Below are 25,864 nucleotides of genomic sequence, written 5' to 3'. Positions count from 1 at the left end.
TAATTATTCAAAGAAAATTTTAATGATTTCAGTTCAATACAACTGAAAATGTAGTGTATTAAAGGGTATTTTCTACTAAATTTCAAATTACAAGTTGTCGGCCATTTCTGAGCAACAGCATCACATCCTACTGAGTATTCAGCTTATTAACTAAGGTGACTGACAGGGCAGGCGGTGGGGAATAACAATGGTCAGCTCACAGAATGTGGCTAAGCAAGGAAACAAACAAAAACAATGCAAATAATAATTAAAATAGCTACAGTTATTAGTAAAATAAAAATACAATCCCAAAGAGCTATCTCTTAAATTACTAGAAAAAAATTGAAGGTAAAGTTACAGCAAATACAGTCTTCACAGATTTGGGTAACTTTATTTGCATTTAATAGTGATTTTTAAGCCCTATATCCAATGAAACCATTTTAAAAAGCTTTATGAGAAATGGAAATTTAGATGTCTATTCCGCTTTTCTTTAAAAAAAAAAGAAGCTTAAATTTCTGAATGAGCGAGATTCACTTTTGCAGGTAGAGGCCCTGCTTCTTCATGATCTTCAGCTTTAGATCTAACAACCACAAGAGAAGAAGCTGGATATCTGTTTAGCTTTTGTTCATTCATAAATTCCAAGTCACCATAGATACTCAGCTTCTGCAAAAGAAAAAAAAATCAATGAATATTAGCAATTTGCATAATTGGAACTTCTCCAAGTAAGGCTTCAAATAGCAATTTATTATGTTAAGACTTAGTTGAAGAAAAAAAAAAGAATTTCTATAAACATCCTCAAGAATCCTTTTACTCAAAGTGTTACAGATATGTGATTCAATTCCCAGGGGCTGGTCAAATAAAAATTTTCCACATGTCCTGAATTAAAATACTTACAAATTAACAACTGACTATCAGGAAAAATTGCTCAGATTTAAAAGGAGTAAGTGTGGTCATACCACACCTGGTATTGATTCTGGAGCATGGATTACGGATGCTTGATGCCTTGAGTGATCAATTCCTTTAAGACCTTATCTCTCCAACCAAGTGGTCAAATGACTTGGAGTAAGTTTCTCTGCTACTAAACGTTCTAAATTAACATATATGGAAAATGGTATGTACGATTTTAAGTCTGTGAGTAGAACAAAAAATATACACGAAATAATTTAACATTGACAGAAAGGTCTTCATAAATGTATAAAAGTTCAACTTGTTACTAACATACTCAAAAAGATACTAAAATGAGAGAATGAAAGCATAAACAGTATCAGGGAAAATGTCATAAAACTCACTGAAGTATAATGGAAGTACCTCTATTTAGATACAGGTCTATTTCCTAAAGGTAAAAAAAGAAAAGTTTTTACTAAGAGGTGGGGTAGATTTTGTTGTTAACGCATGTGGCAATAAATCTCTGATTCTGTGAGCTAAAAACTGAAGCGCTGACATTATTGACAGGGCAACTAACTATATTAAAAAGATAGGGACTTCCATGCTGGTCTAGTGGCTACAACTCTGCACTCCCAAAGCAGGGAGCCCAGGTTCCATCCCTGGTCAGGGAACTAGATCCTACATGCTGTAACCAACAGTTCACAAGCCACAACCAGAAGATCCCACATGTCACAACTAAGACCCAGTGCAGCCAAATAAATAAATAAGTAAAAAATAAATATGTATTTAAAGAAACAGAGAACCACATAGAAGTATTAGTGTTGGAAAGATGCTTTTAGTAGGTGTTGAATAAAGAGCACCTTCGAAGTTTAAGTATCTACAATACCAATATGTGCAACAATACGGAGCGTAGTGCTCAGTGAAAGAGGCCAGAAAGACATATGGATTGTCTATGGCTGGTAAAGACACTTGGAGGACATGGGCAGTGACTACTAGCATGTTTCCTTTCTAGAGTGATGAAAATGTTCTAAAAGTGATTCTCATGATGGCTGCCTACTTGAACACATTTCTGATGTGGTCTGCTGTCTACTGTTTCAAGGTAACAATAATCCTTCAACAAGGAGGTGGCCCAGTACTTGATATTTTCCAGGTAAGAGAAAATTTTCAAGACAAATTCAATGGTTGATGGATTGGACATGGATCTGATCCAGTGAGGGCTCCTTAAAATCCAAATTAATAATTTGGGTTTTATTTGGGTGATAATTTGCTCTGAGGCACAATAAAAGAAAAACTTTCACAATTCTACTTAACATTTAAAAGCCTTGAAACAGTGACAGAAACTTCCAATGATTTCAAACATCTGTATGGAAGAAGCTATCTAAAAGAATAAGGAGAAAGAGTAAAATCTGTGCAGAGAAATGGACGGGAGCATATGGATAACCTCTAACCAGTACATTTAGTGATTTTGTGGCTACTCTGTATTCTCAAGTGAAAATCAAAGTGGTCGCTCAGTTGTGTCTGACTTTGCAACCCCATGGACTGTAGCCCACCAAACTCCTCCGTCCATGGAATTTTCCAGGCAAGAATACTGGAGTGGGTTGCCATTTCCTTCTCCAAATTATCAATCAAATACAAGGCTACAATAAAGGTATTTTCAAATGTGTTAAGTTGGAAAGTTTACTGCCCAAGTATCCTTTATGAAAAAAATTACTTGAGGTATTCCAGCAAAAGTAAAGAGGAATCTAAGGAAGAAAGCAACATAAAAGAAACAGTGGCAAATGAGATGACTTTTATGGGAAGAAAGCCAGAACAAAACAAAAACAAAAATGTTCCATTAAGCAAAGAGATTTGGAAGATTCTCCTGGGAACACTTTTAAATAATTCAGGTTTATAACTTGCTTTCATGTGACTCTAACCACCACTGTACTTGGTTCTATTTTGAATATCTACATAATTATAATATTGTAAAAGCTATCTAGTGGATTTTAAGTTTTCAGATCAACCAACAGCAGAATCTGAAAGTATACATACAGAAAAATGAATTTATTTTATTTCTCAAGGATCTAATGAAAATTGAGAGTTAAGAGTATGGGAAGAAAGAGAAAAGCAGTAATAAGGAGTCAGTAGAAATTTATAAAGCATTCACTACAAGTATGTGAAATAATAATACACATTATAAAAACTAGCAAGTGAAGAGATGGAAATGAGAGGCAGTGTAAGGGAGCTAAACTCCTCATCTATAGTAGAAGGACATCAGATAAAAGTCTAAAATTATTAAAAGCAAAAAATAGAAAATTTTAAAAAGGCAACTGCATGGAAAAATGTTTTAATACTACTGACTGGTTTATCTGAGAACTGAGGAAGAGGAAATCAATTTTATTAGTCGCTCACTGTTGGTCACTCAGTCGTGTGACTCTCTGTGACCCCCTGGACTGTAGCCCGCGAGGCTCCTCTGTCTATGGGATTCTCCAGGAAAGTATACCGAAGCGGGTAGCCATTCCCTTCTCCAGGGAATCTTCCCGATCCAGGAGTCAAACCCAGGTCTCCTGCATTGCAGGAGGATTATTTACCGTCTGAGCCACCAGGGAAGCCCCTTATGTCACATGTATTACTTCTAAAACTTAAATTTAATTACTAAATATGTATTTGGGCTTTAGGCCTGGCTTTTCACTAACCAGTTCGGCAATCTTAGGCAAGTTATTATACAGAGATCTTTTTCTAGACTCAATTTTTTTTCTTTCTTAAATTATGAAAGTAAGATAATACATTTATGAAGACTTGGAAAATACAAAGTTACATATAGTTCCACTATATATTACAATTATCTTTTAAGTAGACAGATTAAGATTTTTATCTGGTGTTTCAATATCAAACTCTCAAAAATTAATAGAATAGAAAAGTAGAAGGATATAGTAGACCTGAAAAGCAACTATGAGCTAATTCAACATAATTAAGGTTTATACAATTTTCACACAGTAGGACACAAATTCCATACAAGTTCTCATAGATATAAACCAGGAGACCCTGGAACATATGCAGACGCATAAAACAAAGGTCAAAAATGTCACGGTCTAAAGGTACCGAAATCTTACAGAGTCTGTTCTCTTATCACAGTGGAATTATGTTAGAAATCAGTATCAAAAGATATCTGAAAATAACTCACATATTTTCAAGTGCAAAGTGATATTTACCAAGAGAGATCTTTGACTTAGCCATCAAAAGCCTCAATAAAGTTAAAAGACTGAAAAAACTGCAGAGAAGCAAGCATTTAAATGAGAAATAAATATCAAAATGAGAAATTATTAAAAGATACTTTAAAAACACCATGTATTTGGAAATTAAATGTCCCTTTTAAATGATGGATGTATCTAAGAAGCCATAACAAGGAAAATTAGGAAATATTTGTAACAGAATAAAAATGAAAATTCTGAATTTATCAGAGTTTGTTACATGCAGCTAAAGCTGCTCAATGCAACTAAATACAAGATGGAATCCTGAATAAGGTAAGAAACAAGTAATGGACTCTAGCATAAAATTTTGTGAAATCTGAACAAAATCCGCACTTTAGTTAATAATGCTATATCACATGTTAATTTCCTATTTTGCTTTGTCTTGTTTTACAACAAAAGTATTTGGTACTTTGTTACAAGTATTTCTTTATATTCTCAAATCGGATTAGAAATTTGAAGCCTCAATTAAAAAAAAAAATCACTAAGATAATAAGGTTTCTAGTCTTTAAGCAATAATACTAGATGCCAGAATAAACGGAACTATATCAAAGTTTTGAGTGAATATGTTAGAAATTTAGAATAGAAGTTGTAGTCGTACTTAGACAAGTGGAATCAAAATGTCATACATTTTTTAACTAGGCAAAAATCCATAGATTTTCTAAAATATATATATTATATATACTATTTTTATATATATGTATACAAAAACACTACATTTGATAAAGGCTTGAGAAAGAACAACAAAAAACAGCAAAGATAAATTTCTTAACAGAATTTAGATTAAAAAGCTATGGTAGCTCTGGCATTTATAAAATTTTTTGATTGTCTCTCTTGAGACTTAGATTCGAAACAGTAAGATTCTTGGTCTTTTTTTTTTAAGACAAAGAAAATAATGTTTATTATAGTTTAAAACATGTTTCATTCTACTCCAGTCTTTGAAATCTTTAACATTTAACTTTGTTCATTGTGATCTTACTCTTCATTATCTCTCTAATCTCTTGAACAGGGCCTGGCACACTGTATGTTACCAGTAAGTATATGTGATTTACTAACATGAATATTATTTGGAGTCTTCTAAAACTTTTTTAAACTGACCATGTGAAATCTGATGATCATGGGTTTTGCAAATAAAAAAGGAAGCAAACAGATAATAAGATAAGAGAGGCAGCATTTCTATGATTATTTGTTGTTTTAGGACTTTTCTGAGGCTGCTTGATCTCTAGAGAGGACTATCTAGTACTTGAACTCTGTTTTTATAGTCAGGTTTGACCTGCCTGACAAGGATCACTATGAATAACAACTCTTTACTATCTTAAATAGATAGTTCAACAAGAGAAAAGCATTATTTCATGATGTTTTCTAAAAAAATGACATCATACATGTGAAAGAATAGGGGGGAAAAGCGGAGAAATAAGGATCAAAATCTTTATAAGTCAAGTTACTCAAAATGATACTGCTTTAAGATCAACCAATGCCAACTCTTTCTGGCACTACTCTTAAATGATAATGAGATGAATATTTACTATGTGCAAAAGAGGCTAAAGATAAGTTATTTCAGAACTTTCCTAAATAAGAAGAGCAAAGCTGTTCACAAGTTTCCAAGACTACATTTCTGGCCTTTATTACAAACATTTTAAGCTTTATTTGTAGTGACTGAAAAGGAAGCTTTTAATATTTCATGTTTGAGCTCAAGATACCAGGTCTATACTGAAGACAAACATATTCTCTCAGCAGGTTTCTGATTTCCTATAAACACACAGGATTATATACGCAAACTATATTAACAAAATATAAACAGCATTGCTCATTGCTTATATAACTTAAAATGCACTCTCATGTTACTATGGAGAGGGGTCAGAAGTAATTTATGTTCAAAAAATAAAATCAATGAAAAGGTTTTATGAAAGTAAAGTTTTAAAGTAGGTGACTTAAATTCTCAGCTATTTTTACAGTAAATTAAGAAGAAAATATCACAAAAGGAGTATCTACACTGCAATATTTTAAAAACATTAATATATATTGATACAGTTCACTGAAAAGAAATCCACTAAAATGGCAATACAAAATAGTTCTAGATGAGTGGTTTTTTTTCCTGCTTCTTTATATATAACTTTATAAATTCTATGTCAAATATATAGACCTTTTATAATTAAAAATAGAGATGAAAAAACATTAGTACTTAGCTAGTGTGGTTTCAAATAAAAGTAAAGCCTAAAAGCAGTGAATACAAATAGCTGTCTTTGATACATTTTTCCTGAAAATTTATCTTAGAAAAGTATATATACTTTGAGGGTGTCACCATATTCTTGATTGTTAAGGACAGGAAGAAGAGTTCTGCTGCTGCTAAGTCGCTTCAGTCGTGTCCGACTCTGTGCGACCGCATAGACGGGGTCCATCCCTGGGATTCTCCAGGCAAGAACACTGGAGAATGTTGCCATTTCCTTCTCCAATGCATGAAAGTGAAAGTGAAAGTGAAGTCGTGTCCGACTCTTAGCGACCCCATGAACTGCAGCCTACCAGGCTCCCCCATCCCTGGGATTCTCCAGGCAAGAACACTGGAGTGGGTTGCCATTTCCTTCTCCAATGCATGAAAGTGAAAAGTGAAAGTGAAGTCACTCAGTCGTGTCCGACTCTTAGCAACCCCATGGACTGGCACCCTACCAGGCTCCTCCATCCATGGGATTTTCCAGGCAAGAGTAAAGGGGCAAAGTGACACCCATATGCAGATATCAGGAGGGAATGTAATAACTGCTAATAGGACTCCACATGTGGTTCTAATGCTTTAGGCTTCATGATCCAGGGGTGTGGGGGGCATATGCAGAAACAGTGAGATGTTCTACAAACAACCCGAAAATAAGGGGAGAGAACTTCTCACAGAATTAAAACTATACAATCAAGACAAAATTTATCACAGCAGAGACAACATCTAAAAGGAAGAGAAAGCTCAAAAGTCATCTAAAAAGGAGGGACGGATTCCCAGGTCTGTAAGATGTAATCAAACACCAATTAGAGGTATTGCTATGTCTAAACACCACCAGAAGATGTCAATTCTGTAAGTCAAGTAAGGAGATTAAGAGAGGAAGAACTATGAAATGTCCATCTAGGAACTGTTTCAGTAAGAGTTTGAGCATCCTGGCTCAAAAACATGAACCATGTGTTGCTGGTAGTATTCAAATTCCTAGTGTCAAAGAGGTTACACAGACGATGAGCTCCTGATATGAGTCACATTATCAATTTCCCTAGTGATGGAGGGTAAAACAAAGATTTATTACTATAGGTTTGTAGCTTTGCTGCCATGAAGATTTAGAGTGCATGGGGCAGTTCAAAAGTAAGTTAACAGGCAAAGGCAATCCTATGTAAGATGTCTAACTTCTACTTTATCAATAACAAAAAAATGATTAAAATAAGGACATCAGAACTAAACAAGAACACAAGTAGGTAATAAGCAAGAGGATGTTCAGATGGTATCATAAACAGATGAGTTCTTTAGAAATTTACCCATTCTCTAATATTTCCACAATTCAAGGCAATCCTGTCTAACTTTATCCATTTGTTTAAAAATTGTCCACTTTTCTCTCTCTGCCAATCCATACCATTCTTCAAAGTTCAGGTCAAGACCCTCATGACCTATCCTGACAATCCAACACATACTCTCTGTTTTCCTTAACACTTCATATATTTATTATTTGTGCAACTTAAATAGTTGATCAGCTGGAGGAAAGATGGTATATAGGAAAAGACATAGGAGGTGCAGAGTCAAAAGACAGGAGCTTAATTCCAGGCTCAAAACTTTCATAGCTGTGCAACCCCAGGAAAGTTATCTGAACTTCATAAGCCTATTTACTCATCTATAAAATGAACAATAAAACCTGCTGTAGAGGTGTGCTGGACATGTAAGATTCAGGAAAACACTTTGTAAATTTTGAACAACTATTATAAATATTAGTTATCAACATTATCCTGTCCCAGTTTCTGCCTGCCTATATCCCATATGGTTTTAATAAAAACATGAAAAATATTATCTGAATCATTATTCATGTGTAAATCTTCCAGCGTATCTTTATAGTCTGTGAACATAAGAGTACTGTTCAAGCATCACGTGAGGGGCATGCTAACTACTTATTATCAGATTCTTTTTTTTTTTTTTTTATCAGATTCTATTTTAATCTCCCTCCTTCCTTTTTTTCACTCTTTTTCTACTGGATTTTGGAGGCACACGAGAACTAAAGTTTATTTCAGGTGGATGTGATGTCAATAGAATTTATCTTATGTTTAGTTACATAAATAATTTTTCTTCCTTTAAAGCTAAGTTGAATCATCAAATTCGAGGCTTCTTCTGAAACAAAAGTCCTTTACCTTATGATTCCTGGGCCAGTTAAATTTTAATTAACAAGAAAGTCGAGACAGTGTTCCATCTCTCTCAGAGTATAGCAAAACACATTACTCAAAATCAAACGTTTCAGCCTTGATGCTTCTAAAGCAACAATTATTCCTTAACATTTGTGGCAATGTTAAATTTAAAATTTGAAGTAGTTCCACAAGCCTTCTTTCTTATATATCACCTTAGAAACATGTCAATGGGTTTTTTTTCAGTCTCCAAGGCCTATGGAGGGGATTCCCTGGCAGTCCAGTAGTTGGGACTCTGTGCTTCCACTGCAGGGGGCAAAAGTTTGATCCTTGGTTGGGGAAGTAGGATCCTTCGAGCCATGTGGCACAGCCAAAAATAAAAAAATAAATAAAAAAAAAAAAAACCTAGGGAGAAGAGAGACACGGACCTCAAGTCTGCCAGTGTACACTGGTCCCTATAGTAGTTAGCACAACAAAAATTGGGAAGTGATGCTTATGCTGCAAACTGTAATTCTCATGTGTGCCAACCCCCACGTGTATGATTAAACCGCCAAATTTTCTCTCATTCTATTAGTAGAAAGGTTTTGCTTTTCTAGTTAAACAAACAAAACATTTAAAAAAGGCAATGATATGGCTCAGTCTTCAAATGGCCTAAGGGTTAGAATTGAATTTACCTCAGAGGGAACATACTGCTCCACAGCTGTAGCAACAGTTGCACAGCAAATCCAGAGCAGCACCATCACAGAGAGGACAAGAGTCATGGTTAAAATCCACCCGGAGTTACTGGAAAAAAAATTCAACAGTTTTGTTAAAATTGCATAACATTAAGAACAGAAGGTTCTTTACAATTAAAGGCAATCAATTTTGTATACTTAGTTTAATAATATAAAATTTTATGTGTACTACCCTTAAAACTATTTTAAAAAAACATACAGAAGAAAACATTATAATAGCTATTATATTAGGGTGATATAATGTCCTTTCCTCCATTTCTCAAGCTTCTATAACATGGCCATATAACTTTTATAAATTAAAAAAAAACAGACATATTGGCTTTCTGCTAAATATATAAAAGTAAAGCAAATTATTAAGGATTTTTTAAAATTACTAAATGAGATGAAGCAAATCAAAGTGTTTTATAAACTGTACACTGCTATACAAATATATATATACTTGCAAGGTATTAAGATAACATTTGCTTTAAGAAAAGGTACAGAATAGGTAAATTATGAAACAATAACTTGTTTTATAAAAGGATTCACAACAGGCTTCCAGAAGTTAACTTCTCTACTATATTTCAAATATTTAACTTGCCACAATTTACTTGAATTTCAATTTACAAGAGTATACCTATTATGAGGCATTCTGTATTCATCACAGCATATCCTAAAAAAAGATAGTTATATTTTTCTTATGATTAAAATATCTCAGTGTAGAAGGCTACTTGTAAGAATTAGTAACTGGAGTTTTTTCCATAATTGACCTATTGTTTCCCAAACAATAGATTAAGATTCAAAGAAAAAGCTATTTTTAAAATGTTAGATTTAAAAGAATAACATATAATGACAAAATGTTATTAGGGTAGTAAGGCACCAGTAAGATGCTAGGCAGTGTAGTATTAAGGATAAACTGTAGGGAATTCCTTGATGGCCTAACAGTTAGGACTCATTGCTCTTACTGCCAGGGCCTTGGATTCGATCCCTGGTCAGGGAACTAAGATCCTATAAGCTGAGTGATGTGACCAAAAAGGAAAAAAAGAATAAATGGTAACTTAAGATTAGGCAATAACTTAGGTTTCATAAAACTTATCAAACTGCAACAAAATCCAAAACACTGAATGAGAGAAAAACTCCCCTATTTTGGTACAAAATCAAAAGCAGGTTTAGAAGTTAAAGGAAGGGGAAATTTGAAGTTCAATTCTTATTTTCTTACCTAGCCTTTAAAATAAAAAGTATCTGATATCTGATTAAAACCTGTCAAGAAACTATTTCTGCTCTAAGAAATTACAGGAAGCATGCAGTTTGGACTACTGAAGTGTTACACTGGAGACACAAGAGTCCACTCGTTCACCTCTCTACTCAAGTGCCTGACCTGGTGTCTGACACAGTAGACAACTATCACCAAGTGCTACTGTCCCTTTGTTTGGCTAGGGGCTGCAGGTGGTTGTCAGGGGAAGGCTCATATCAGAACTCCTTGGAGGAGTAAAAGGTTGCATACTTGGATAAAACCCTCCTCACTCTAGAAAGCTTGATATTTCTTCCCAAGAGGGCACAAGGTACCCATTACCCTCGCCAGTCCACTTTCCCTTGCCACCCTTAAGAATCTTTGGCATGGAGATGACACTCAGTATAGAACACAAAGCCCTCCTTAATCTATAGCCCTTATCCACCTCCCCTAGCCTCCTGTCTGGCCATGGAGATAAAAATGAAAATCTAACCCTGGGTACTCCCAGGGCAATGGTTCTAGGAATGCTACCCTCTCCTATACCAAAATCTGAGGGTGATCCATTCCCTTTTATAAGTGGCATAGTATTTCCACCTAACCTACACACATCTTCCCATACACTTTAAATCATCTCTAGATTCTTATAATACCTAATAAAACGTAAATGCTATGTAAATACAGTTGATCCTTGAACAACTTAAGTTTGAATTATGTGGGAGAATTTATTTATTTTTATTTTTAAAAATTGTTTTTTTAATTGAAAAAAATTCATGTGAATTTTTTTCAATAAATATACAGTTGGCCCTCCAACTAAATTAATTAAAGCTTAACTGAGATGTCTGAAGAAGTGCATATTGTAACATAAATCAAAGACTCCCATCGAGAATAAGAGTGCTTCTGTACTGCGGGGAAAAAAAAAACCTTGGGTTTTATTAGAGTGAGTATCACCTTTTAAAGAAACCAAAATATCCAAAAGTACAGTTTTGGTAGGGAAAGGATGGAAAAAGATTTTTTTTTTTTTTTTTTTTTACTTTTGAGCAGTTAATATAACTTTAAAATAATAAAAAGGACTGCATCTCTCTGATATAAGCCAGATTTTATCTTCTGTACACATAAGTGAAGATGAATACATACAGAGACAGGCATCTTAAAAAGCCATCACTTTCTCCATCTTCAAGATAGTTCCTATGTGCTTGTGAACTTCTCATTTGCAGATCTGCTGAAATAATAAGGTACAAGTTAATGATATCCTATATTCCAAAAGGGGGTCTCAAATGACTGCTTCTAGATATACACACTGTACCCAGTTATTTCTGTAAATGTAATCTGGTATAATGAATGCAAGTTCCTTTGGCACATTAAAAACCAACTGGATACTATACAACATTATGAATTCCCTATTTTATTTTCAAATTTTTATTGACATTGATGCTTTCCATGTCCGAATGTAATAATAGAATGGTTTGTTCAAATCTAAAATTAATGATGGGGCTTCCCTGGTGGTCCAATAGTTAAGAATCCGCCTGCCAAGGCAGGGCACCAGAGTTCGATCCCTGCTTCAGGAAGATCCTATATGTGGCGTGGCAACTAAGCCCATGCACCACAACTACTGAGTCAGTAGTCTAGAGCCTGGGGGGCATAACTATTGAGTCCACACAAAACTACTGGAGCCCATGCTCTGCAACAAGAGAAACACGCACACTGCAATGAAGAGTAGCCCCTGTTCTTTGCAACTACAGAAAGCCCACAAGAGGCAATGAAGACCCAGCACGGCCAAAAAATAAATATATACATAAATCTTAAAAAAATAAAAAGATACAGTTAAAGATGGCCTTGTGCTGTGTGCTGTCATCATTCACCCACCAAAATAATTAAAGTTAATAAAATCAGTATTTAAGATAAGGAATGAGCTAATAGCTTTAAAATGGTAAGCATAGTTTTAGCTTGATGTTTTATATTTCTATGAGTTTAAATTCACTTCTAGCATAGAAATAAAAAGAGAATAAAAACATATTTTCAGGGTAGTTTCACTATTTGGTTAGTTTATTGGAAGATACTAGAACATCTCCTTAGTTCATACTCAAAACATCCTTAAAGGAAAACTACATGTTTTTAGAATAGTGATTCTCAAAGTGTGATCCCCAGACCACCCACAGAACCCAGCAATCTATTAGAAATGCAAATTCTCATGTCTTATCCCAGATCGAGTAAATTGGAAACTTTGGAGGGGGGGCTCAGAAATGCTTTTAATAAGCTCTCCAGATCATAATGCACAATAAAGTTTGAGGACCAGTTTGCTTGTGCAAGGGCTTCCCTGGTGGTCCAGTGGTTAAGAATCTGCGTTCCAATGCAAGGAACACAGTTCAATGCTGGTGGGAGAACTAAGATCCCACATGCTGCAGGGCAACTTAGCTCGCAAGCCACAACTAGAGAGGAGCCAGAACGAGAGATCCCATGTGCTGCAACTAAGACCTGAAGCAACCAAATAAATATTTTTTTAAATACTTGCACAATAAGAGGATATTAAATAAAGGCCCTAGGTATATCTATATAGGATATGTTGTTCAGTCACTAAGTCATATCCGACTCTTTGTGATCCCACGGACTATGGCCCGCCCGGCTCCTTTGCCCATGGGATTTCCCAAGCAAGAATACTGGAGTGGGCTGCCATTTCCTTCTCCAGAGGACCACGGTTTTAAGTCATTTATTCACCTTCCAACAACCATACAACCAATTCTACCATAATCAGATCTGACTGCTAATGTGTTTAATCCTAGGCTACTGAAAATAAAACTTACAGGACATTTTGCTTAGTGACGAGTCTTGCACATTTGTAGGCTCCTGCTCCAACTGTGGTGCATACTGGATTTCTGGCTTAGACTAAAATGGTAAGAAGCAATTAAGTCGTTTGTACTTCTTAAGCCTTTCTCAGTACAGAGTTCCATAACATATCATCTCTATACACATTCAAACTGAGAAAAAGTAATAGAAGTATGGTATAAAAAATAAAACACAGTAACTACAGTATATTTTAACTGTTTGTGCTAAACACTAGATCCAGTGTCTTGCAAAGAAACAGATTTCTATCATCATCAAGAATAGTCAGTTTAATTTCCTGACAACATAAAAAAAATAATAAAATAAAAAAATAGATTACAACATAGTGCATTAAGTATCATACCCTGTAAAAAATGAGTCTAATTCTAGTTGATCAGGAATAATTTGGCAGACTGCCAAAATTTCTGGTTAGACATTTCTATTTTTTCTCATCCGAAACATTCTATTCTTTTCTACCTATGAGTAACTCATAAATTATAGCTCAATACTCCATACTTTAGGGCGTCCTTGGTGGCTCAGCAGTAAAGAATCCGCCTGCCAATGCAGGAGATGTGGGTTCGATCCCTGGGTTGGCTGGGAAGATCCTCTGGAGAAGGAAATGGCAACCCACTCCAGTATTCTTGCCTGGGAAATCCCATGGGCAGGGGAACATGGCCGGCTACGGTGCATGGCATTGCAAAGAGTCGGATACAATTAAGCGACTAAAAACACAGCCAACAACTCTGTACTTTACATCTTCACGTAGCTCTGATGCTCTGGAGTAGGGGGTTTCTCCATCATAATCATTCTTAAGTTGACACAAAAAGAAAAACAGTTAACCGTACATCTAATCAGGAATGAAGGACTCTACTCTTAAGAGTCAACTTAAGTAGCTTTAGGAAATAGAACTTATTCATGAACTTAAGAGAAAATTCCTTCTGTGTTTCACATATTACCAAATTACAGGGTACCCAAGACTCAGGATGATGCTAAAAATCACATACTAGGCTTACAGTAAGCCACTCACTTGGCAATAATAATTAAAAGGTTTACTTTAATTATTTCCTGAGAAAGCATCATAACATAACTCATTGGCTGGTAAATTTGAGGAACTTAACAACCAAATTAAAAAGAAGACAGCATGGTAGGGTGGTAGGGTGGTATATGAGCCTTGGAGCTAAAGTAACCCAGGTTTGACGCCTAATTCTGTTACTTCTGGCAGTGTGACCTTAATTAAACAAGTTAACTTCACAGTTTCCTCATCAATAAAACAGCTGTAATGCAACTTGATGAAGTTGTTTGGAGAGCTGAGACAACATATATAAATGTCTAGTACACATGCACCTTCACTAAACAGCAGCTATAATTATCATATCCCAGGATAAACAATGAACTGGGAGAAAAGTTATCTCTCTAGAAGGCAACATGCTTCTTCAACAAGCTCTTTTATCAGAGTTAAGAGGAAAAGCACTATTAACAACTAAAAATTATGTCCCATTGCTTTTCTCTAATATCCGTATGTGGTATAAATACATACCATTATTTATATTCAAACTACATTAATTTTTCTTATCTCTTATATCTGCTGCTCAGTCACTTGTCATGTCCAACTCTGTGCGACCCCAGAGACGGCAGCCTGCCAGGCTTCCCCGTCCCTGGGGTTCTCCAGGCAAGAACACTGGAGTGGGTTGCCATTTCCTTCTCCAATGCATGAAAGTGAAGTCGCTTAGTCATGTCCAACTCTTCACGACCCCATGGACTGCAGCCTACCAGGCTCCTTTTTTCCAGGCAAGAGTACTGGAGTGGAGTGCCATTGCCTTCTCTGCTCTTATATCTATAGGTTTCATTTTATCAATTAACCACTCTAAAATTTAGAAGACTCAGAGATCTTGTTAGATACAGATCAATGGGCTTTAAATAGATTTCCAACGGGCAGAGGGAGGAGTAAATTACATTGGGTCCTGATGCCCAATGTAGGTTTTAATGCAGGCTAAAAAGTAATTATTATTTGATAATAAATATTTGTAAGGGACTAAGTATGTGATTTTATGCTAAGATATTCATTTAAAATATATACATTACTACTGCTAGTATTTAAATGAATCTATGAAGCACAGTTATCACCTGGAATATAACTATTTTTCCATCATCAGCTTGAAGATAAAAAGTCCACGAAGAGGTTATGAAGCTCTGTGCAGAGTCCACCATATCACTCCAGAATGATCTTACCAGAGTTAGAGGGAAGAGTAGATGCATTTTTGGCATCAGGGACATGAGCTTAAAAAAAAAAAAAAAAATTAAATCAAGGTGAAATATATTATTTTTTATATACACATATATAAAAGAACAATATAATCAAATCCTTATTTGGACAGAATATAAAACAAGTGATCCTATTATCATCATTAGCATCAGAGTAAACTCTTCATTATCTATGCAATGAACCATGAGAAGTTTAAATTCCTAGGATCTTTTAATGTATCACCTAATACAATATAAGCTACCTGTCACCTCTATCAAATTAACAGGCTTTTGAATTAGGTCCAAAAATGTAGAGAATCTTAATTCTTCTCTTTTGATTAAATAAGGATTAGCAAGGCCTCAAGAGGTAGAAGGGGAAGGGACAAATCTTTAATACTTTCATGTAAAACAAACCATCCTGTAACACACACCAATGGAAAAAAGGGAAAAAAATCAATCCATATATGCATAAAATGTGAGATATCTGATAACAGGGCAGAGTGAGCGAAATATTTATGGGCTGACTACCTACAGTAAGTTACTGATGAGATTTTTACATTAATTGGTATACCCTTCCCTTTAATTCTGACCATTGACTAATTCAACAGCAGTGGGCCCCTCTAGAGAATAAGCATGAGATATCATTCGCTGAACTCTAGGGACAGCTTTGGTTCTGGCTATATTTCAAAAGAAAGACCGTATGGGGTTATTAAGAGAGAAGAGCTTTTAGAATCAGAAGAGATCTGTACTCACTTAAAAGCTGTGAAATCATTCATTGATTAGTTCACTAAGTAAGCATTCATTGAGAGTATAAATTTTAAGAGTCAGAAACCACGTGTGTTTTATTTATCCACGTGTCTGTGTTTAATCTACGTAGGACAGAGGTGAAACACAGGGTGATACATGTGTAGGGGGAGAGGCATCTAACCCAAACTGGGGTGAGAGGTGGTTAAGAAGGCTTCACAGAGGACATGGTACTTGCCCTGAGTCAAAAGGATTCACTAGGCAGATACAGCATAGAAGAAACAAGAAATAATGTCACAATTAACATATTACAAACATTAAGAACCTCTCAGTACGTACATAATTAAGAGAAAGGGAAATAAAAATGGGTCTTAAAAATTAGAAAGTATGTTTAAAGTTACTCGTAAGAGAAACACAAATTAAAACTATAATAAAAGTACTACATTGCCAAGGACTGGGAGGAGGAGGAAAGGACAGTGACTGCTAATGAGTAAGAGAGTTCTTTTTTTGATAATAAAAACTTTGTGGAAGCTGCACAGTCTGGAATAGACTAAAAACTACTACACTGTATACTTCAGAAGAATGATTTTTATAGTATGAATTATATCTCAATTTTAAAACCTGATAGAAATTCCATACAAGGCAATTTTGCTCTATTTCTAAAAATTAAAAATGCATATACTTAACTCAGCAATTGTATTCCTATGATTTTATTCTAGAAATATAAATGTGAAAAATATGCAACATTATATGTACATCTAAAAAATTAGAAACAACCCTGCTGCTGCTGCTGCTGCTAAGTCACTTCAGTCGTGTCCGACTCTGTGCAACCCCATAGACAGCAGCCCACCAAACCCAGAAACAACCCTGCTGCTGCTGCTGCTGCTAAGTCGCTTCAGTCGTGTCCGACTCTGTGTGACCCCATAGACAGCAGCCCACCAGATTCTCCTGTCCCTGGGATTCTCCAGGCAAGAACACAGGAGTGGGTTGCCATTTCCTTCTCCAATGCATGCAAGTGAAAAGGGAAAGTGAAGTTGCTCAGTCATGCCCAACTCGTAGCGACCCCACGGACTGCAGCCTACCAAGCTCCTCCATTCAAGGGATTTTCCAGGCAAGAGTACTGGAGTGGGGTGCCATCGCCTTCTCCGTCAGAAACAACCCCACATGTCCATAAACAAGGGACTACTTAAATAAATGATACATCCATATAATGAAATATGTATGTACTGGAAAAACATGAGTAGACAGTCTTTAATTATATTTTAGAAAAGAATACATGTATCCTTGTATATGTATAAAACACCTCTGCATTGGTAACCCTGGCTACATTAATGGAGAAAAACGGAGTGGCTAAGAGATATAGGGGTAGGAAACTTTTCACTATACAACGATCTTTGAACAATGGCAGGGGTTAGGTGTGCTGAAATCTGTGAATATACACAGATTATAGTTGGTCTCCCATATTTGTGATTCTGCATCTGAGAATTCAACCCCAACTGTAGATCATGTAGTGCAGTATAGTATTAAGAAAAAAAAATTCAAGTGTAAATGGTCTTGCAGTTAAAATCCATGTTTTTCAAGGGTCAACTGTATGTGTGCATATATATCCATATTTTTTTCTTCTTCACCTTTTGAGTTCTGTACCATGTGGTTGTATTTCCTGTGCCAAAGTTAATAAAATTCAACAACTTTTCCCTGAATGCTTGGATGGAGTATGAGGGGTAGAAATTCTAAGAGATGATATAGAAGAGGCAATCAGAAGCCAGGCCGTGATAAATGGTTTGGACTTAAACCTGTATATAATGGGAAACTACTGAAGAATATAAGATAGAAGAATCATGGCATGAGATTTCCATTTAGAAAATAAATATCCAGACACAGACTAAACAATAGACTAGAAGGGGCTGAAGTGGAAAAACAGACTGGAAGCTAATTTAGTAATACAGATGAGAAATGATGCTGATCTAAGGTAACGGCAGATAGGGTAAAAGGAACTCTCCATTTCTCTGAGCCTCAGTTTTTTCATATGCGAAATGGGGATAATATTGTCACCAGACCAAGAAAAAAAAAAAACAAAATGAGATTATGGGTGTGAACATACCTCTTAACATTAAAGCCTTATACAAAAATAACTGACTTTTCTATTTGCAAAAATACTTTGTTTGCTGAAGACTAACTATAAAATATAATACTGCAATAGGATCATGTGAACAATATACATTTCAATACAAAGTGCGATCTAAGCAGGCATTTCTGAAGGGCAGTATTGTTTCGTACTTGCTCTTGTCTCAATTCTGCGTATGGCAGCTGATTCTGGCAACCAAGATGGCAAGCATATTGCTCATCAGATTGGGAATATGCTTCTGTACATGCTGGAAGAGAAAAACAGTAAATTACAAGAAAAAAGAGGAGAGAAAGAAAAGGGATAGAATAGAAAGGAAGGAATTTATCATTTTATAAAGCAATTTATTATACTTAAATTCATTAATATGAGTTTTCATATTTGGCAATAACAGCAAATGTTTTATTTTACTAAAATCCCGTATCTTTTGCCTCCCACAAGTCAAATGTTTCAGGAATAAACCTATTAATTACACACTCAGGCTCTGGCTATGATGACATTCATATGAGGTGAACCTCATAGCTAAGGTTTGCAGAAAAGAAAAAACACTGAATTGGCATCCTGAAATTCTGGCTCCATCATCTGTTGGCTATGTATATGACCTGCTGCTGCTGCTGCTAAGTCACTTCAGTCGTGTCCGACTCTGTGCGACCCCATAGACGGCAGCCCACCAGGCTCCCCCGTCCCTGGGATTCTCCAGGCAAGAACACTGGAGTAGGTTGCCATTTCCTTCTCCAATGCATGAAAGTAAAAAGTGAAAGTGAAGTCACTCAGTTGTGTGCGACTCTTAGCAACCCCATGGACTACAGCCTACCAGGCTCCTCCGTCCACGGGATTTTCCAGGCAAGAGTACTGGAGTGGGGTGCCATCGCCTTCGCTGGTGTATATGACCTAGGTAGAGCTATTTAACCTCTCTGACTATTGATTTTTATTATGTCTAAAACAGAATTAATACCACCTAATTTATGGGGCTGAACAAAATGATATACTTTAGTATTTATACAAATATATGATATTACTGTTAAAAACTAGATCACTGAGTTCAGCAGCAAGGGTATTCACAAGGCAAAGAAAAATAAAACAATCAGTCTAATATTCTAAATTCTGAGAAAACTGAACTTTGAAAATGTTCTGCAGCAGGATTCCAAACTTGGAATGAGTCTCTACCACATATACACTCTTCATTTAGTTCACTAGAGCATTTTCTTTCCTGTGATATAACACTTTACACCACAATTTTATTTTTCTTTCCACCCAGTCATGCATTTGTAGTACACTTCTCGAAGGTACTAGATAATAAACTGAACAGTATTATGCACATATAAAGATGTCCAGTTAGGAGACTGAGCCATGAAAAAAGAGGTTATGATACTACACAGGGTAGATGGAAATAGTAGCATAGTGATAGGGAGAAAGCTACCTCCTACTGCACTGAATAAACAGTGTAAGATAATGAATGAAGAAAATTCCATTCTAGTTTTTAAAAAGCTAAATATCAATTTTGTCCTGATTACAGGTTTCTTTTATTAAACACATCGCTTTGGGCAAAAGGTAAGAATAGTGGCTTAAGAGATGACAAAGACTCTAGTTACTTCTTTTATTGGCATGACTCACAAAGAATACACTATTAAATACTGAGTCAAAGGCCTGATTCAGTAAAAAAAAAACTTGGGAGCTAAGTCAACTAGCCTATGATTGAAAGGCTTAGGAAAATTATCCTATCCACTGAAAGGATAGTGATGAATTATGAGAAGGGTAATCACTATTACATTTGTCTAAACCAAATACTTGGTTAAACAAAGGTGTTCCTATCTATAGTACAAAATAAACACTGTCTCAACAAATAGATGAAATTTAAAGCCCATGAAATTTCTAGCAGCAGCTACTAGAAGTTCAACTTTATAATAATTAAAATATGCTTGATGACTAGTTTAAATAGTATGCTTGTCATTTTCCGAGGAAAATACATAAAAAGCATAACACAACTCAAAGAAAACACCAATGTTATTATATACTGCTGATGTCATTAGCATAGCATCTTACCAGATTCACATTCCAATTTGGTCCGATTTAAATCAATTCCATCATCCACAAACTGACAAATTGAAAACAGCCTGCAACCTCTCTGACATGCGTACAACTCCTCTTCCTAGGGAGGTCAAGAACAGGGAGGATTAACAAAAAAAACCCAGCGTTTTTCCCTTATGGGGGGGAAAAAAAAAGTCAAAAGAAAGCAAAGTTAGTAGGGTTTATAATAAATTGTCCAATAAAAGTTTTATAACTGAAAGAAAGAAAAAATAATAGAAGTCAGGTAATATTTAAGACTATACAGTCTGCCATATAAAGAAGTTTTAATTTCTTATTTTAACAGTGATATCCAAAACAAATAAATAATAAGTGATATCAAGAAACCGAGTGCATAAAAACATCACCCTTTTCCTACATTCCATGGTCATATTTTGGGGGGAAAAGTTGAAAATAAAAATAACTGTGACATAATCAGAACTTTAATAGAGGCAAAAATGAGAAAACAAGTACTTTAGGACCAATGGTGTACTTCTGCCACATAAATATTTATACAAATCATCAGGCCTATCAGGAAAAATATCATGACTAGTTTTACAAAGCAGATAGTGCTATAAAGGCCCCCACAAAGTGAGGTACACATTTAGAAAAATGCTTAAATGAAAGGATTTTTTTTAAACTCAGTTTACCTGAACTGAAAACACAAACAAGGGCAACATGTGACACGTGGAAAAGGCCACTGGGATCAGCCAGACTTGGATCAAAACCTTTCAGATCAGCATGCCCATTACTTTACCTATCTATTGACAAACGTCAAAAAGGAAACAAAAGCTATAAATTATCTCTAAACCCCTCAATAATGCTGGAAGACAGCTATTCCTAGTGCAGTGCCCGGAACATTAAAGGTGCTCAATAAATGGTAGTAGTGTTAATCATCATAATATATTTAAAAAAAAGAAAACAACAGTTGTAGGCATCATTGTATTTGTGTGAGAGCTCAAGAGAAGAAAGATTCTTCATTGCTGGAAAATGTGAACTGCACAGTAAGACTAATGACAATGTCTTCAACAGGCTTTCCTTTGGTGAAATGTATAGTATTTGAAACAAACCAGTATATGTGGGGAAGCCCACTCAACTTACTGTGTGATCCACTGTGTACAAACTGGCAGGCACCTAATAAGGAAGGAAACAGCATGTGCATATACCAGTTAGCAACCAATGGAATACAAAGTTATGCATTTCTTTCCAGCAGGATTAGTAAAATTTGTGCAGCAGCAAACAATCCATTAAGAGGAGATGGCTGCAGTCTAGTATTTATTATTGTTCAGTCTCCACGTCATGTCAGACTCTTCACGACCCCATGGACTATAGCACACCAGGCTTCCCTGTCCCTCACCGTCTCCTAGAGTTTGCCCAAGTTCATGTCCATTGAATCAGTGATGCCATCCAACCATTTCATCCTAATTGTCTAATATTGACAATCTTTATTATACAACTTGGAAGGCAGTGCATTTCTGGATGTCGGTTCTAGCTGCATTTATTGTTACAGTGAAATCGAAAGAGTTTTAACCATTAAAGTAAATTTTATACCTGAGTAGCTTTTGTAAGACAGTAGAATTCTCTCATGTCTTTGGAGCATCACACACTTCCTACTACGGCATGGAGAAGTATGAGCTCATTAGTATGAGCTATACTGCAAGCCATTTTGCTTTCAGATGTTTTCTTTTATTAAAGCAATCCAGTAAGCCCTCCAGTACGATTCTCAGAAGAGAGTGTAGCATGGTGAAAGAGTCTAGGCTCAGGAATTAGCCCTGGTTAGTCGCTCAGCCTCATCACTTATTCTGCACAACCTTAGGCAAGGGCCTTAATCTCGCTCAGCCTCAATTTCCTTAGTTGTAGAACAGTGACAATACTTACATGTCAATCTTGAAATATGATGAGGATTTTATATTTTATTATTTTATTTACATATTATTTTATATCCATAGGATCATTAAAATTATGCTATACTATCTAATAAACAGATATGACATTAATCATATATTTTGTGAGCACCCACAATGTACCAGGTACGGAGTTAACAATATATCATAGGACACCTGGCACAGAGCAGGCACTCAACTGGTAGCTATTAAGTCATATCCTTGTTCTAAATAAGTGTTTCATGTTTTAGACAATGTTTCATGCCCTATGCATCCAAAGTTACTGGCAAGCTTATATAAAATATACCTTCTCTAATTTAGACCAAATCCTCCTTAAAGGAACCCTACTATCTATAGATTTTACACGCATTTTCTTATCCTAAGCTAAGTCAAGCTAACTATTCTTATTCAGCACTACTAATATGCTGCACATACCAAACTGGCCTTATGACATCTGACAAAGGAAACAACTATCTGTTGATATGTGTTAGGTACTGTGCTAAGAGTCCCATGTATATTATCTTTAATCCTCACACTTACTCCACAAGATTTTTTTTTTTTACAGTTGACAAAATGAAGTCATGAGAAGTGATTATCAAGGACACACAGATATGTAACTCTAAGGCTGGGAACGAAACCAGGTTTATAAGGTTCCAGAGCCCACACTCTTAAAAATGACCAGGCTGACTCTAATTACCTTTATTATTAACAGGACTTATGTCTCCCATATTTGGACCCAGACAAATTACACAATTCTACTTCTGAGGAAAGTTAAAGGGTGAAATATGATAATTTTAAAGTACCTACTACAAACAAATAAAGTACCATGCTTTCTTGCAACAAATAATTTTGAAAAAGAGTCATTAAAATGAGATTTCTATTTACCAGTCACAAATACCAGACCAAGAGAGGCTTTGCTGCTGCTGCTGCTAAGTCGCTTCAGTCGTGAGCAACTCTGTGCGACCCCATAGACGGAAGCCCACCAGGCTCCCCCGTCCCTGGGATTCTCCAGGCAACAACACTGGAGTGGGTTGCCATTTCCTTCTCCAATGCAGGAAAGTGAAAAGTGAAAGCGAAGTCGCTCAGCTGTGTCCAACTCTTAGCGACCCCATGGACTACAGCCTACCAGGCTCCTCCATCCATGGGATTTTCCAGGCAAGAGTACTGGAGTGGGGTGCCATTGCCTTCTCCGAAGAGAGGCTTTAGGAGCTTGTAAATTTAAATAATGTAACACCCACTGCTTTTTTCCAAATCATAAAGCACAATAATTTGACGGAGGACCAAAGTACATTAGCGAAATAATTAAATATTTTTAATCTACAACTTTATTAGTAGAAAGCAGTACAGTGTAGCCAGTTTTAGGACTGAATTCCTGCTACTCCACTACTTCTTGGCTATGTGACCTAGGTCAAGTCACTGAACCTGTCAGAGCCTTGATTTCCTCAGCTGACAAGCCCAACTTGGCAGGGTGAGAATTAGGGATAACGGAGGTAAATCTCCCATCATACTGGCTAATAAGACAGCAGGCAGTTTATAAACTTTAAGTCCAGGACAGGAAACCAGGTGATTTAAAGTTCCTAGGGAGAATAGCTTTACAGAAAAAGAAAGAAAGATTTATAGATATCACATCAATTGTTAGAAAGTAGTGGATATTATAAAAGTACTCAGAGGTTCCAGAAATGTCTAACCTTTTAAATTGCTTATTCTCCAACATATGTACTCAAGTAACTACAAATATGCTAGGAAAATCTCAAAAAAAGGGCAGGGGTGGGTGGGAGGGAAGGCCAGTACATCCAAACACTAAAAAGATACAAAATAAATCTCTGCCCAATTCCAGGCCAAATCATTACTAATTTCCTCATACAATCCTCTTACTTATGAGCGGTTTATAAAAAGAGAAGAAAATAATGTATTCAGGAGCAGTACACATTGATTTAAAAGTCTAGAAGTCAGAATTCCTCATTTTTCTCTCTCTTGATTGCTAATGATATATCTGTCTCTGATAATTTGATAATCCCCTCTCCCACACTTTTTCTTTAAGATTGATAAGCCTCAAGCAATGTAAAACCCAGCAGTAAACAGATACAGGCAGAAACAGCATTTAGAACTTTTCATTTCAAAAGCCTGAAAGCACTTGCCAATAAGGAACATCCTAAACTCCTCCTAGTCACTTTGTAGTTTGAGAGAGCATAGAGGCCTAGCCACATGGTTAAGTATATAGCATAGGGAAGACAAAGTAAAAACAAGGGCAGAAAGACCAGCACAAGCTGTTATAAAGAAAGGCAGTGGTGTGCGGGGCGGGGCTTACACCGAAATCACATATTTGGAAGGGTGGGGGACAAACCACGCAATTTAGGATGCTCAGTCAACAGTTCTAAAGCTGCAAAAACAACTTGAGAAGTGGAACCTAGGGGCGGACAAGGAGGGGAGGAAGGGTCCAACTCTCTTCGTAATATTGATCCGCGGCGAGGGCCATTCTCGTTTCTTTCCCATTCTACTAATCCCCTGTCTTCTGCTGCACCGAAAGGTAAGTTCTCTGAATGCAGAAACCTACCTGCTTTTTCTCTAAGCCATCCCAGTCCCAGTGTCAGCACCTAGCACACAGTTACTCAACATAGGCGGAAAGCCCTTCCTGATGTCTCCCAACTCCTTACATTTCATACTATGGTGGAATTATCTACTTGTCTGACTCCAGGTACAGACTGCTGGCTTCCAGCCCAGAGAGGCGCTAAGGGAAGAAGGGGTTAAGAACTAATCTTTTAGAGAACTGGGTTAGGACTGGCGTATCTGAAACTGCCTCCCCTCCGCCCCGCCATCCCTGGAAAGTGAGGACCCTGCGTTAATCATCTGGGTTCTCCTTCCCCCCACACCCCTTCCCCGTAAAGCCCCAGAAAAAAAGGGGTCGTGTCTTGCTTATTTTTCTGTCCCCGACCTATTACAGGGTAGGTGCGGCACAAACTTCCGGTAATTACAGGAGGAGCGGGATGCGGGTAGGATTAAGAAAGAAAACAGGGGCCACAGAGATGGGAGACAAAGGTTGAAGGGTGGGTTCAACAATCAGGCTCCCAGAAACGACAGAGGTGCGGGAGAGCGGAAAGATGGGCGGCCAGGGAAGGGTTGTAGCCCGGTTCGGACGGGCCCTACCTTGGGGTAGGTGTGCAAGGGATACGTCAACTGACAGGCCCGGTGACAAGACGCCGTATCACCCAAGACCGAGTCAAACGCTTCAGCCGAAGCGGTTCCCGAGCCTCCGGCCAGGGCCATGGCCAGCAGCAGCAGCGGCGGGATCCCCAGTTGGGCCCTGAGCCATAGGCTCCCTTTCGGCACCGCCATTTTGTTTGCCTCTGTCACAGCAGCACAGCTTGTTGCTGTTTTCTTTCAAGGTTTCCTCCTTCTTCCGGGACCAGCCCCTTCCCCGCCTCGCGGGGCGCTGCTTCCGCCTCTGTAGTCTTCTCAGCTCCGCCCTGACCCGTCCGAAACTGCCGCCTCCCGCCCCACCTCTAGGTCTACGAACTTCTAGGTTGGCGAGAGGAAGTGGATCCAAACATCGCGAGTACTAGAGCGAAACGACTCCTCCCTCTGCGAGGCATGCTGGGGCATGTAGTTCT

At 36.8% G+C, this 25,864-nt stretch overlaps 2 protein-coding genes across 6 annotated transcripts in view; one reads left to right on the top strand and one right to left on the bottom strand.

The window, feature by feature from the left end:
• On the bottom strand, window positions 1-25,774 carry TMEM59 (transmembrane protein 59). 5 transcript variants are annotated; one of them, XM_055585797.1, is made up of 9 exons: window positions 25,401-25,773; window positions 21,475-21,507; window positions 20,353-20,458; window positions 18,465-18,559; window positions 15,327-15,479; window positions 13,184-13,265; window positions 11,520-11,604; window positions 9,116-9,224; window positions 1-642 (listed from the first exon to the last, which is right to left on the bottom strand). In XM_055585797.1, exons 1-9 carry the CDS (start codon window positions 25,587-25,589, stop codon window positions 487-489), a joined length of 1,008 nt encoding a protein of 335 aa, XP_055441772.1. In that variant the 5' UTR covers window positions 25,590-25,773; the 3' UTR covers window positions 1-486. The 5 variants fall into 5 exon arrangements, with proteins under 5 accessions (XP_055441772.1, XP_055441773.1, XP_055441775.1 ...); XM_055585798.1 differs by having other exon boundaries at window positions 11,520-11,601; XM_055585800.1 differs by lacking the exon at window positions 21,475-21,507 and having other exon boundaries at window positions 11,520-11,601; window positions 25,401-25,771.
• The window catches only part of TCEANC2 (transcription elongation factor A N-terminal and central domain containing 2), a 45,882-nt gene continuing 44,611 nt past the window's right edge, over window positions 24,594-25,864 (top strand). Inside the window, exon 1 of the mRNA XM_055585809.1 lies at window positions 24,594-24,783. The gene's annotated coding sequence lies outside the window, so the exon portion shown is untranslated. The remainder of the gene's footprint in view (window positions 24,784-25,864) is intronic.

This window comes from Bubalus kerabau, chromosome 6 (genome assembly GCF_029407905.1).
Source record: "Bubalus kerabau isolate K-KA32 ecotype Philippines breed swamp buffalo chromosome 6, PCC_UOA_SB_1v2, whole genome shotgun sequence".
Taxonomy (NCBI): Eukaryota; Metazoa; Chordata; class Mammalia; order Artiodactyla; family Bovidae; genus Bubalus; species Bubalus kerabau.
This window is presented reverse-complemented; position numbering and strand designations above follow the sequence as displayed.

Bases quoted from the DNA above. Each gene is read 5' to 3' on its own strand.
- TMEM59 (XM_055585797.1), bottom strand. From the start codon at position 25,589: ATGGCGGTGCCGAAAGGGAGCCTATGGCTCAGGGCCCAACTGGGGATC. The intron at 21,508-25,400 runs GTAGGGCCCGTC...CTTCCTTATTAG, and splicing joins CCTTGCACACCTACCCCAAG to GTGCCTGCCAGTTTGTACAC. The intron at 20,459-21,474 runs GTAAGTTGAGTG...TGACCTCCCTAG, and splicing joins TGTACACAGTGGATCACACA to GAAGAGGAGTTGTACGCATG.